This window comes from Cucurbita maxima, unplaced genomic scaffold, assembly GCF_002738345.1.
Source record: "Cucurbita maxima cultivar Rimu unplaced genomic scaffold, Cmax_1.0 Cma_Scf00024, whole genome shotgun sequence".
In the NCBI taxonomy this organism is placed as follows: Eukaryota; Viridiplantae; Streptophyta; class Magnoliopsida; order Cucurbitales; family Cucurbitaceae; genus Cucurbita; species Cucurbita maxima.
Window position 1 is genome coordinate 3,080,998 of NW_019272040.1, and position 13,717 is coordinate 3,094,714.

The 13,717-nt window shown below is 35.5% G+C and overlaps 4 protein-coding genes across 4 annotated transcripts in view; 3 read left to right on the forward strand and 1 right to left on the reverse strand.

The window, feature by feature from the left end:
* The first annotated feature begins 626 nt into the window (after positions 1-626).
* Positions 627-2,211, forward strand: LOC111498192 (abscisic acid receptor PYL9). Its single transcript, XM_023149336.1, has 3 exons — positions 627-840; positions 1,028-1,246; positions 1,566-2,211. Exons 1-3 carry the CDS (start codon positions 742-744, stop codon positions 1,791-1,793), a joined length of 546 nt encoding a protein of 181 aa, XP_023005104.1. The 5' UTR covers positions 627-741; the 3' UTR covers positions 1,794-2,211.
* Positions 2,212-2,845: 634 nt separating this feature from the next.
* On the reverse strand, positions 2,846-4,696 carry LOC111498122 (protein WHAT'S THIS FACTOR 1 homolog). The gene has a single exon (XM_023149232.1). The coding sequence runs from the start codon at positions 4,511-4,513 to the stop codon at positions 2,972-2,974; it is 1,542 nt and encodes a 513-aa protein (XP_023005000.1). The 5' UTR covers positions 4,514-4,696; the 3' UTR covers positions 2,846-2,971.
* Positions 4,697-5,294: 598 nt separating this feature from the next.
* Positions 5,295-10,337, forward strand: LOC111498182 (histone H3-like centromeric protein HTR12). The gene is made up of 7 exons (XM_023149323.1): positions 5,295-5,459; positions 5,628-5,668; positions 7,474-7,513; positions 7,616-7,740; positions 8,562-8,636; positions 9,063-9,138; positions 9,830-10,337. Exons 1-7 carry the CDS (start codon positions 5,408-5,410, stop codon positions 9,883-9,885), a joined length of 465 nt encoding a protein of 154 aa, XP_023005091.1. The 5' UTR covers positions 5,295-5,407; the 3' UTR covers positions 9,886-10,337.
* Positions 10,338-10,925: 588 nt separating this feature from the next.
* The window catches only part of LOC111498137 (bystin), a 4,248-nt gene continuing 1,456 nt past the window's right edge, over positions 10,926-13,717 (forward strand). The window contains exons 1-6 of the mRNA XM_023149251.1: positions 10,926-11,390; positions 11,511-11,637; positions 11,735-11,786; positions 11,873-12,200; positions 13,142-13,221; positions 13,360-13,407. Coding sequence (XP_023005019.1) covers positions 11,076-11,390; positions 11,511-11,637; positions 11,735-11,786; positions 11,873-12,200; positions 13,142-13,221; positions 13,360-13,407 — 950 coding nt within the window. The 5' untranslated portion in view covers positions 10,926-11,075. The remainder of the gene's footprint in view (positions 11,391-11,510; positions 11,638-11,734; positions 11,787-11,872; positions 12,201-13,141; positions 13,222-13,359; positions 13,408-13,717) is intronic.

Here is a 13,717-nt window from a genome sequence, read left to right on the forward strand (position 1 = left end):
TAGAATAGAGTCAGCAAATATACATAAAAGGGCTAGGATTAATATAGCTTTATGTCCTTGAGTAAATGAAATGGCCCAACCACCTTCCTCCACGTAGATTTTGAACATCACGTGGCAATAAATAATCAAACACCTGGCACCACTAAATCTTTTGTGTTCCATCTACTTCCATCTCACCACCTATGGTCATGCCTCACCCATATAAGGTAAAATCTTAATGCGAAAAAATTATATTTTAATGCTTGTAGCTATCGAGCTTGAGATCACCGTCATCCTTTCCCTAAATGAAGTAATATCAAATTCTTAGATGAAAACTTTTTATTACAAAAATAACACGTTAAGCAACCATTTTTTTTTTTTTAAATAAAGAGTTGTAGGCGTAGAAATAATAGAAGATCGCATGAGAATCCCCAATGAGAAAATATTTAACTTAACTGTTCGCCTCGACCTCAATCTCATTCATTTAAGCTAAAAAAACCAAAATTTCTTGAAGGAATTCAAGATATAATAAAATTTCAAAGTTAATAATTATTAGACATAAATTAAAAATATTCCAAATATAAATTTAAAAATTTATATAATTTAAATATGAAATTAAATAAGATAATAAATAATAAAAGGAAAAGGAAAAGGGGGGAATTTGTCGGCAGAGCATTGGGTAGGCAAAAAAAGTCAGACTTCTCTGCTTCTTCAACCTTCTCCTTCACCCATTTTTCTCGTTATCATCTTCAACCCAAATCCATGGAGTCGCAGTACATTCAGAGCCACCACAGACATAATCCGGCAGGCAACCAGTGCTCCTCCGCCGTTTTCAAGCGCATCAAAGCTCCTGTTCACCTCGTACGTCGATCCTCCGTCTTTTTCATCTCAATTTCAATTTGTTTCTGTTTCTTTCCCATCCTTATTCCTAGATTAGTGTTTTAGGTCGTAGATTCAGCACTTCCCTCTATTTCTGTCAACTATTTCATTTTCGATGAAGGAAAATGAAAACGTGATTTGTCTGTAAATTTTGTTGTTGATTTGTTAGGTATGGTCGTTGGTGAGGAGCTTCGATCGGCCGCAGAGGTACAAGCCTTTTGTCAGTCGGTGTGTGGTTAGAGGAGATAGCCTTGAAATTGGGAGTCTTAGAGAAGTTAATGTTAAATCTGGGCTTCCTGCCACTACCAGCACTGAGAGGCTGGAGCTTCTTGATGATGATGAACATATTCTTGGTGTCAAGATTGTTGGTGGTGATCACAGGCTCAAGGTATTGCTCTCTTTTGTTCTTAATGTCTTCTTTTAGCGGTTGCTTTTCATAAATTTGTTTGGTAGATGTTCTAAACTCCCCTGTTGAACTGCTTCTGAACATAAAAATCTTAGTTTAGGTGGATAAGTTAGGATGAATTTAACGAGCAAGTGCTAAAGATAATTGAGAAGGAATTGACATTGCTGGTTCTCAAACACATGAGCTTCTTTTCTAGTATAAACTCGATTATCACTGATATTTCAAATACTAATGCAAGTTAGGTAACAAGTTAAGAACATCTGAAAATTAATATCCTTGAGAGATTCTGAGTTCTTTGCAGAACTATGCTTCGATTATCACTGTCCATCCCGAAATCATCGATGGAAGGCCGGGAACGTTAGTAGTAGAGTCATTTGTCGTGGATGTGCCCAAGGGGAACACCAATGAGGAGACATGTTTCTTTGTCCATTCCTTAATAACCTGCAACCTCAAATCACTGGCCGACGTCTCCGAGAGGATGGCTGTGCTGCAGGATGCAGCCGAACCGATTCCTCAATGTTGTATATAAGCAAGAGCAGAAGGGATGAAAGCCTTTCAATCGATTTTTCTGTCACTATGGATTTGTCATCTCATTGGAGACTCGCCCAGTATCCTCTTCTGATTTTGTTTTCATATATTACCTCAATTCTAGGATAATGTCTCATGTTTTTGTTCTTGTTTCAATTTTATTCCTTTGGGTCGGTGGAACTCCCAAAACTGGAAATGTGGAGTTCGGTTTTGCTTTCGATGTCATAGATATATATAGATATAGATGAATATATGGTTGTCATAGATATATATGGATAGTATAGAAATGTCATGGATAATTGAGGTGTTATAGCATAGAAATGCTTTGGTCAGTGTATGGGATACTTGAGGTGTTATGTATATAATATGAACTTTGAGATGCTAAGAGATGCTAAGCCAATTATTTTTGCTTTAGCTTATGATGCATCTATCTTATTCGGTGTAGAACTTATGATTAAAGTTAGATTTTCTGAAATATATTATCTAGTCTCATCAGTATGAGAATGTAATTCTATGTGGTCTGAGTGATGAAAGACACGGAAACTCGACACAAACCGAACCTACCTGAAAATCAAATGGAGTATAAACTTGAAACTTAACCTTAGTTGTATAGAAAGAGTTGGTTGTACGGGAAATTTAAGATGAATGGTGAACTTTGTTCCTCTAGAAAGAATTATAGGTCGATTAAGAAAGCTTATTTCGACAAATAACCTATGATAGGTGAAAGTGGTGAGGTTGAGAAAGGACAAATCTTTCGTTTTGGCGTAGATAGTATTAGGGGAATTATTATTATTTTTTTCTTTTAACAAAAATTCAAGTAAAAAAATATACGACCAAATTATATAGCATGCATGCATTAACGAGCGATATATCTATAATCCAACCACGATTACTCAAGGCTCGAAAACTTGTGGTCTTGAGCTAAAACTAATGGACTTATACAGTATCTCGTTCTCTTAGCCTTTTTAAAAAGCCTTTTTGTAACTTTTTAAAGGCTTTTTTAGAGCATAAGCACAGACCCAAATGCATGAAATCTATTTGACTTAAACGTGATTTGAGAAAAGCTTTCATTGCTATTTTTGAACAGAAACCATAGTTACTACACAGCAGAGCACATTCATGAATCCAGTCACTAAAGATTTCTAGGAGTGTACTACAAAATAGACAAGTTTATACCTCTCACCATCTTTCTCGGGGCCGTCCATCAGGTAATACGGGAGAAAGAAGACTCTGATCGAGCTTTTGCGAGTTATCGACCTGGCTTTGCTTCCTTGCTTCAATATTTATGGATTCGCCATCTCGATCTACATTGAAACTTGGTGGGGTATCATCTTCTTCATCACTCCAATTATCCTCAAAAGCTCCATCCTCATTGTCGTCAAATTCATCACCATCGTCCAAAAGGTTATCGATATCAGATGACTCTTCACCACTCATATAATCTGGCTGATCATCTCCCCCATCTGTGTCGTTTTTGAGTGCTCCTCTGCCTCGGATTCGAGGAACAGCAACAAGAGCTCGGAGTTTCTCCTTTATGATTAGTAACCGATCTTTGTCGATCAACTGAGAATTACGATATGCTTCTCTGAGGAAGACCGAATCTCTATCCCCTTTCAGTGAGACGTAAAACATATCGGGATGCCTTATTAACATCCCCCTCAACTGCTGCGAGAATCTAAACTCTTCTCGAAAATGAGTGAGATGATCCACTAGAGTTCTCTTCTCAAGTGTGAGGCTTAAAATCTCATGAACAACCCCGCAAGCGTGTTTCTCTTTCTCGGGCGTACCTGCCTTAAGCCCCGAGAAATCAGAATAGGGAGAGATGTAAGGAATGTCCCTAAACTGACAAATTCTCCTCATTTCACTCTTTGAGACGTTAAGACCCTTGGGTAGCCTCACACGATTAAACTTCAGCGGTCGGTCAATAATCAAATTCTTCTCTTCCAACTCTATAGCTCGGTTTTCCTCTTCTGCCAACTCTGATGCAGAAACTGCAAGTTCAGGATCCCAGTGAGTCAATTCGAGGGCTGGACCACGCCCCGTTGCTACAACTCTAAAGTACTGAGGATAACCGTGACAAATCGTTTCACGAAACTCTAAAGGAAGACCGAAATCAGTCCTCAAATGAGCAATCTTCTCCAACAATATTCGTTTATCAACCGACATCATCAGTAGCTTCCTCAGCTTCATAACCAACAAGCCTTCCATCTCATTCCTGATCTTCAACTCCTCCAAATATAAACTTTCGGCCTCTGCCGTTAACTTGACTTTCAACGAAAATGCCCCTTCTTCCACGACCTCAAACACTGCAGGGAACTTCTTCAACAAAGCAATTAGCCTCCTCTTTTTCTCCAGACCCAAATCTCTCCTGAATTTACCTAATTCCTTAAGCGACATAACTCTATCAGGATGTTGAACTAAAATCTTCCTAATCCTCATAACTAACTTCAGCTTCTTATCCCTCTGTATAACATTATCGAACGGAAGCTCTTTCCTCCGTTTCACAATAGCTGTAATCGGTTGAAAAGGAACACGAGATTTTCTTAAATCACTACCGGAAAAACCATCATTTCTGTGCCGCAAATCCAAGTTCTTACCCCAAAATTCCGATTTAACAGAAGAAGAAGGATTCTCAAAGAAATAAGCTCTATGCGGAAGAACGAAAGGTATGGACATGGATAACGAAGCTTTGGGCGAATAAAAAAGTACCATGGAATCCATAAACTGGAGCTATCAATTGATTCTATGAGACAAGAAATAAAGAAGAACAATAAAGATTAACTCACCTGCTCAGCTCGAGCGAATTGAAAGGAACGGATTAGGGTTTATCTTGAAGGAGAAACCCCTTTCTTCAAATTCGCAGAGATTTTTTCATGGGCGCAACCGGGCAACAAAGATATCTGTATATCCACTTTTTAATTTTTCCTTTTTCAACAAATATTTTTTTTTAAAAAAATATTATTTTAAAATAAATATTTTAACACTATAAATTTAGTATCTTTCGCTAATTTAAAGGTTTTTTTTTTTAATTATAAATTTAATTATTCTCTTTTAAATATAAAATTAAATTTCATGTCTATATAGTTAAGAGTGGATTATTTTCTATTTTTGAAAATTATATTTATTTTTCTCCTTCATTAAAAATTTTGAATTAATAACCAAATTATAATTTTTTTAATTATTTATTTTAAATTCAAAATTAAATATATATATATATATATATATATATATATATATATATATATATATATATATATATATATATATATATATATAAATTATAAACGAGAAAAAATTGAAAGTTTGATGATGATAATTTTATATATATATATATATATATAAAATTAAAATTTATGTGTATTTTTGAAATGCTCAAGCTGATAATAAAAAATATTTATTTATTTTTTATTGAATTATTAAATTTTTGGAATTTAAAAAAAAAATAGAATATTAATAAAACCTTTTAAAAAATGGTAAAAATAATAGCGGGAAGTTGTGTTTTAGTTGACCCTTTTTGAAAGCGGGCAGTATTGCCCCCAAATTGAAACAGCGAAGAGCTCCAATTCCTCTCTGCCTGCTCCTCATTCTCGCGCTACTGCTTTTGATTTTGAATCAATGGCGCGAGCGAAGCATCCAACCCAAAGGAACTCAAATCGCAAGCCATCAGGTTCTCTCTGCCACACACAGTAATTTGGATTTACTTCCCGTTTTCATTCATGGGGTTTTTTTGGGTTCGTAATGATTTTGTTCATGGAAATGTTTTTGCTTTTGCATTTGCCTTTTCTTTTCCCTTCTTCTTACAGCTTGTTTTTTGTTTTTTTTGGTAAAATCTTAGTTGCCGGAGCTTCACCTTCTTCCTCAGCTGCGCCGTCGACGGTATCACTTTCCCGTAATTTGTGACAATGTTTAGAATTTCGTGAATGTTTGCACCATTTTTATGTTCTTTGATTATGTATGATGGAAAAGATGTTAGGTAAAATTTCAGTGTATGGGTTTGTGAAGTCTGGTTTTAGCTGATACGATGGCTTAAGAATTCTGGAAAATGAGAATGTTGCCATTGCATGAATCTTTCGTTTTATGTTGCTGAGAAAACAGTGGAATGAGGGAATAACTTATCAGATCTTTGTCCTGTCAATTTTTGCCACTGTTTTATGTAGCAAATGTGAGATTCTTTCATCTTTTGCTCGAGAGAAATTATAGATCTTTTAGAGAAGCTGAGAAATCTGAGGGAGAATTGTGAACGAAAATTTAATGCCTCATTGTAGGATTTGGTGGCTACGGCCTTTTGTACTTTTGAATTGAACTCCTTTCTTGTAGGTACATTTTTCATTTTTTTCTCAATGAAAACCCAATTTCCTATTGAAAAGATTAAGTGGCAAAACTAAGTAACCTTCTTTCATTTCAAGTTTAGCACTATCGGCTTCACTTAGCGATTGTTCTTCGATGAGATTTCAGCCCATATGTGCTTAGCAAATTACTTGACTTTACGTTATTGAGGCGCTTGCCTTTGTAGAAGTTGCTCCACCTATCAAGTCATTCATGGATGGTGAAAGGGCTTAGCATTTAGAGCTTGGGTGTCCTATGACTATGATACATACCTTTTCTACAATGAAGGTCTTACCTGCAGAAGTATGTTGTTTGGTTAGGTTTTCGGATACTAGCAGGCGACATAAGCTTGTGACAAGGTTTTGATACCTCCAATTTGAGAAATTTTTAGAGGAGATTGCCACATTGTGATCAATAGTTTTGTACTGCTAGATTTAGGAGAGAAAAATTGCAAAAGTACTTAAATTTTGTATCCAAAAGTTATCAAGGAACATAATTTTTTTAAAGTTCATATCGAACGTTTGTGGCTATCTCATTGAATAATTTTTAAACTCTATATGTTTTACTTATCAAAGGGTACATGTAAGTTACTATATAGAGGTGGTTACTACTGATGAATAGTATATAAGGCCAAGTGGTTTGAAAGGAGAGACAATTGTCTTCTTATGTGTTTTAAGTAGAAAGCAGACCCCTCGAACGTCTACGAACTATGTACGTGACAGTACATTGCCTAGTTGGTTTCTAACTACGAAGATGTAACGTTTGCAACCCATGATCTTGGAGTCCTGGTTGCATATAGCAATTTGGATTTGATTTGTCGACCTCTTATGTCGACAACTATCACTTGGACTAGAGGGATTCCCTAATAGGAAAGGAAGTCCTCTCCTCAATTTTCCACTAAACTATATTGGCTGATGCATTTTCTGTAGATGTGCTAGAGTACATGAGGAAAATAATTTTTGCTATAGCAGTGCCAGAGTATACGAGGAAAAGAACTTCTTAAACAGTTGTTAGTAACAGCCCAAGCCCACTGCTAGCAGATATTGTCTTCTTTGGGCTTTCCCTTTCGGACTTTCCCTCAAGGTTTTTAAAACGAGTCTGGTAGGGAGAGACTTTCACACACTTATCAAGAATGCTTTGGTCTCCTCCCCAACCGATGTAGGATCTCACAATTGTGCCTTTCCCAAACAGGGCTTGGAAGTTGCTACAAGTTTTGTTTTAAAGCCTATGGTTGTAGAGAGCTTTATATTTGTACATTCAAAATAATTTTTGTGATCTTGGTTTGCTTGGAATACTTTGGTGCAATTTATTTTTGTATAATTGGCTAATTAATGTTTGTTTCTGCAAATTGATAGCCACTTAGTGGAAGAACACAAAGTGGGAGGCAAACTCAGAGTGAGTTCTTTTATTCCGGCTTTTTAATCAAGAACAATTTGATTTTGATGATACCGATGTTCTTGCATATGCTTCTTCAACTGGCTTATTCCTTTAATATAGGTCCGCTATCAAGAACAACGGGAAAAAAAAGACGCTTCAGACCAGGGACAGTGGCGTTAAGGGAAATTCGACAACTCCAGAAATCATGGAATCTGCTAATTCCAGCCAGCAATTTCATCCGCGCAGTGGGTTCTTTTTTTCCTCCTCTTGTTTATTTGAATGCAAGGACACCCTTGAATTAAAGTTTTCACTAATTGATTAAGGAGCCAGAAGTTTTCCTCTTGTTTATATTGAGATGTCTTCTTCTTTGCCATAACCGTAGTCTTGGTGCATAGTCTTTTTATAAGAGTTTACTTTATGCATATCTATGACTGTTTCTTTTGGATGAAAATATAACTTCAATCGAGAAGGGTAACTACAAAATTACATGGTCTGTTGGAAGAGGAGTCCCACGCCGGCTAATTAAGAGGTTGATCATGGGTTTATCAGTAAGGAATACATCTCCATTAGTATGAGGCCTGTTGGGGAAGCCAAAAGCAAAGCTACGAGAGCTTGTGCTCAAAGTGGGTTATATCATACCATTGTGGAGGGTCGTGATTCCTAACATTACAGGAGCCACCTATCTAGGATAATAGACGTTACCAACCTAGGAGAAAATGCTATGACTTTCTTGATATGAAAATATCGGAGGATCACATGGTTGCCTCATGAAATGAATCAAGATGTGAAAAATATGAAGAAAACATAGAATTTGAAATGATGGATTGGCATTGAAATCTTCTTAACCCCCGCCCACGTGCCGTTTACAAAATTCTTCTCTCTAGCCAAATGTTCTACACTACTGCATTACAACCCGTTTGCAAAAAGTATTCCCTTTGTCCTCAAATGGAGCTCTGTTAGTTTTCAGTTTTTAAGGAGAAAGAACATATTACTTGTTTTCTAATTACTTAACATGTATTGCTGTTGAAATTTGATCACTTGATAGTTATATTTAAAACCTTTGTAGGTGAAAGAAGTAAGCTACCAGTTGGCTCCGCAGGTTACACGTTGGCAAGCTGAAGCTTTAATAGCTCTTCAAGAAGTAATTGCTTATTTTCTATTGTTTGCTTGATTGAGCCTTATTTTCTATGACTTTCTTGATTGAGCCACACTATTTATGGCAATAGCTTTGGGAATTTGAAGCTCATTTTTTAAAAAACTTGTTGCAACTTGCAAATTTATCATGTCTAGCGGTATGTTGACAGTACCTTTTACTCTCTGTTAAGTATGTTCTAAAATTTACAAGAATTGTTGCTGAAAGTTACTAAGATTTCTGAACATGAGCTTCCTTTATGAGAATGTTCTTCGTTAGTTTGTTGTATGAATGTGTGTGTTTTCTCTCTAGCTCTTGTTTAATTCTGAAATTTACTAAGATTTTTGACCTGATTCAGGTTTTGCTTTTGGTTATATTTTCTTAAGATCAAGTAAATTTGTACCATTAAACTTCTTGCATTTCTCTCATTTGTAGGCCGCAGAAGATTTTTTGGTTCATCTATTTGAAGATACAATGCTATGTGCTATTCATGCGAAGCGTGTAACAATCAGTAAGTCGATCATTAACCTAGTGTCCTACGCACTGCACCAGCTTTCACCTTACTCGTTTTCGATGATATTACCGTTATGCTACAAGTAGATTCTTCTTAGGAAAAGCAATACTATCGAAACATATAGCGTGGTTGAGGCCATACTGCATGAGTCACTATAATATAGTAAAAGTATACTTTTGTTTGCTCGATGTCGTATGCTTCTTCGAATTGGTTCCTATGTTAAGAAATGATTGTGGATTGTTATCCTGGTCAGTATGGAATAAGTTTCTTTTCAGCTCATTTTGAACTTGTCATGCTCAAAGAACAAATTTTCTAAGCAGGCATATGGACTAAGATATTTCACTTCTTGTTGCTCGACGTTGTATGCTTCTTCGAACTGGTTCCTATGTTAAGAAATGATTGTGGATTGTTAGCCTGGTTAGTATGGAATAAATTTCTTTTCAACTCATTATGAACTTGTCATGCTTCTTCCTTTTCGTTCGTTGTTTCGTATTTGTACATTAGAACTTTATCTTCCAGGGCTTCATGATCAGTAACTTTTGACTTGTAAATAGTTTAACATGATTATGAACTCTGTTAGGTTCCCAGTGGCTTCCTCATTATCATTAGATATCATCTTCTGTCATCGTCCAAATTGTACGTATTGATCCTCTAAATGTTATCCATTTCCTTTTTTCTTTCCATTCAGTGAAAAAGGATTTTGAACTGGCACGCCGGTTAGGAGGGAAAGGGAGGCCATGGTAAGAAGATCTGTTCATTAGAAAGACGAGCCATTGTAGCTACACCGACATCGCCACCACATTAGTTCGTACGATAGAATTCCAGTAGTTCATTGCTAGTAATCACTGTGCATCCATATGTTGAAATTAGGTAGTAGACTGAACCAGAGTTTCCCAAAAATTGGAGTTTGTGTTAGCTATTTGACATAGATCTCAGCTTTGATATGACCGTTGCCTCCATACTGACTGCATTTTCAAGATGACAATCTGACGCACTTCAGTAGTTAATTTGTGATTTTGAGTTCAACGATGGTAGGGATTGTAGGGTGAATGATTGAACAATTGATCTTTAGTATGGTAATTGGTGTTTTATTCTATTGAACTATGCTCGAGTTGATTAGAGTAAATTCGTGATTGTAACGTTGTTTCAATGAAAAGGCCCCAGTTTTTGTTGAACTCGAATTCTGAAGTGGTCAGTCATAACTATATTTGTGTGTTTAATTGGTTGGTGTTCCTTTTTGTTTGAATTTTTGGTTCCTCTCTGCATATTGTCTTTTACATGGGTGGGGTTAAAACATCGTTTTAATCTTTGCTTTTTTACTATGGTAACTTTTTGGCTTATACGTAAATAACTTAACAGTACTCAAGGTTCGAAATATCGTCCTAAACCCTAAATCCTAAACCCTTGAAATGTTGAAGTTAAGAATTTTCAATAATGAAAATAGAAAATTTATAAAAATCATGAAAAAAATGAAATAAAATAAAATATATTACTGACCAAATAAGGAAAAAAAATTATAACGGATAAGAATTTTATAAATTATATTCTGCAACAAATTATTTTATATCTTAAATATCTAAACTAAAAAATAATAATACATTTTAAATTAAATGATTAAATTAAAGAAAATTTGATAGATAATGATGAAATTTAATTTATGGGTAATATGAATTTTAAAATTTTAAATATCACTTTAATTAAATATACAAATCGAAAAAAGCTTATCCCTATAAAATAAATAAATAAATAAATACAAAACAAACAAAAGAGAAGAAAAAATAAACCCTAACTATCCTAAACCCTTCTTCTTCCCTCCCGGCGCTCCTTTTTGACAATTCTCCCGCGAGTCGCCGTCGCCCCTCCTCTGGACAATTCTCCCGCGAGTCGCCGTCGTAGGCAACTATACGAAACGGCAGCTTCGTCTTCCTATTTCTATGGCGCCGAATAAGAGGAACAGGCTGCGAAACCCGCAGCCTTTTCTAACGGAAAACGAACCGGTGCCAAACAAGCTGAAAGCAAGAAAGCGCCATCATCAAGAGGATGAGACGCTTTTATCTTCTGGAATGAGCTCCAAGATATTTAGAGAAGCTCGTATTCAGCAGAAAGAAAATGAAATTGAAACTAGGAATCCAAACGCCAATCCTTTCTTTGAGCTTCCTGATGAAGAGGTTCCCAAGGATGATGAGGATGACATTGATGATTTTACTGGATTCTCTGAAACTCAAACTCAAATTGGTACTTATGAGGAGGTAGCGTAGCGTTCGCCAATCTAAGAATTTTATATAACGTGCTTTACGTCTTTGTTTATCGGGTTTCAATTGTTTTTTTTTTTTTTTTTTTTCCCCCCTCCAAATTATCTTCTGTATCAGGAGGACATTGCAGAGGAAGATGAGCGATTAGTGGAAGCTTTTTTATCAAAGGATGTAGGGCCACAACGTACACTTGCTGATCTTATCGTGATGAAAATCAAAGAAAACGATGCTATCGTCTCTTCAGGTTCAGATATGTTTTAGTGAAGTTTCAGTTTGGTGATACGTTTTATAATAGTTGATTCATGTTGTGATTCTATTGCCATTGTTGTTTGCTAATGCAGATACACGGCCTCTGCCAAAATTAGATACCTCAGTCATAGACTTATACAAAGGGTATAAAATCTGTCAATTTTCTTGATGTTATTTAGAAAAAGAAAGCTGGGATATATGTTTGAGCTAAATTGAAACACTTCATGCAGAGTGGGAAAATCTCTCAACAAATATATGGCTGGGAAAGTACCCAAAGCTTTCAAACGCATCCCTTCCATGCCGCTCTGGGAGGAAGTTTTATATTTAACTGAGCCTGAAAATTGGTCACCAAATGCAATGTTTCAGGCCACTAGAATTTTTGCATCCAATTTGGGAGTAAAAAAGGTGGAGAAATTCTATAAGCTTGTTTTGCTTCCAGCTGTAAGGAAAGACATTCAGAAGAATAAGCGGTTACACTTTGCTTTGTATCAAGCATTGAAAAAGTCCCTTTATAAACCCACTGCCTTCTTCAAAGGGATTTTGCTTCCTCTTTGTGAGGTATGTAATTCCTAACCATGACATGTCATGTCCATTATATTTCTTCATGAATTTTGGTTCCTACTTTCATATTCATTCTGAAGTAGCTTATGTTAGGATATTAAATTTTATCATGGGAAGGTGTGAATCAATCTATATATGAAGGCTCTTGCACTATTAGATATAGCTATTGCTCATGAGCTTTAGAATCTTTTGAAGTTTTGGGCACTATTAAATTATAAAAAGGGATAATCAAGAATGATGATTAATAATAGGTATGATGGGTTTTTTTTTTTCCCAATTTTTCCTTGATCTCAATGGTATTTATTAAAGTTTTTAGTTGTATATGCCTTGAATTTTCAATCATTTTCTCTTTATTGTAGCAAAAAATCATTTGTATTATCTACAAATTGGCGATGGGATACCAGAGCCACACCATTGCGCACCAAGAAACCTTGAATATTTCCATAGGATGTTCATTTTTTAAAAATCTGCTCAATAAAAATTAGTTAAAATAGAAAGGGAGCCAATGGATCCCCTTGTCTTGGTCTTCCATTGAGGAAGATGGAAAATATTGTACCATATACGCACCCTGTGATCAATTTCATCCAAATTTAATAACTTTTTCTATATCCAAATTTAATGCCCATCCTTTCATTATTATAATTCATAGTCTTCCCCTTATTCTTTTTCCACAGATTATTGGGTCAATGATTTGTCTCCATTTGATACCATTTTTAATCCTTCTGTGCTTACTTTTGCTATTATTTTCTCCCAACACTGGCCATTGAACTTATGGGTCTACAGTCTTCAACTCCTTTTGCTTTCTCCACTTTACCTTCATTCTGCATTGTATAGTGTATATTGAAAGTGATACCTCAGAAATGTGTATAGCTCTTAATTTTATTGCTTTGTTGAAATTTATGGTGCTCTAATGAAACCTTGGTTCTTTCTTTCTACAGTCTGGCACTTGTAGTCTGAGGGAGGCAGTGATAATTGGAAGCATTATCGAAAAGGTTACGATTCCCGTGCTTCATTCAAGGCAAGTTTGTAACTTTAGTATCAATTTTTATGTTATTTAAAAATTGTATTTCTTCAGATCAGGCACACAGACAAAAACATGAAATGCTTTATACAGAGTTGTTTAATTGAAGGGTTTGGATTTGTCTTCTTTTTGCAGTGTTGCATTATTCAAGCTCGCAGAGATGGAATATTGTGGTACAACGAGGTATTAATTGTGAACTCATGCTAGTGATATTGTTCATAATTACAAATTCTCTCTCTGAAAATCCACCATGGACTAATATCCAAAATTATGTCTACCTTCTCAAACCCCAACGTCCTCCATATACAAACACCATTCACTATAATCAACCTACTAAGTATTTACAATTATGCCACTAATAATATCCGTGGTGGTTGTTTGGGGGGGTGCGGGAAGGGTGTCATGTTTTTGCCAGTATTTTTGTACATTTTGGATTACTGATGAAATTGTTTTTTTTTTTTTTTTTTTTTTTTTTTTTTTTTTTTTTTTTTTT

Bases quoted from the DNA above. Each gene is read 5' to 3' on its own strand.
- LOC111498192 (XM_023149336.1), top strand. From the start codon at position 742: ATGGAGTCGCAGTACATTCAGAGCCACCACAGACATAATCCGGCAGGC. The intron at 841-1,027 runs GTACGTCGATCC...TTGATTTGTTAG, and splicing joins TCAAAGCTCCTGTTCACCTC to GTATGGTCGTTGGTGAGGAG. The intron at 1,247-1,565 runs GTATTGCTCTCT...AGTTCTTTGCAG, and splicing joins GTGGTGATCACAGGCTCAAG to AACTATGCTTCGATTATCAC.
- LOC111498182 (XM_023149323.1), top strand. From the start codon at position 5,408: ATGGCGCGAGCGAAGCATCCAACCCAAAGGAACTCAAATCGCAAGCCA. The intron at 5,669-7,473 runs GTATCACTTTCC...GCAAATTGATAG, and splicing joins CCTCAGCTGCGCCGTCGACG to CCACTTAGTGGAAGAACACA. The intron at 9,139-9,829 runs GTAAGTCGATCA...CTTTCCATTCAG, and splicing joins TGCGAAGCGTGTAACAATCA to TGAAAAAGGATTTTGAACTG.
- LOC111498122 (XM_023149232.1), bottom strand. From the start codon at position 4,513: ATGGATTCCATGGTACTTTTTTATTCGCCCAAAGCTTCGTTATCCATG.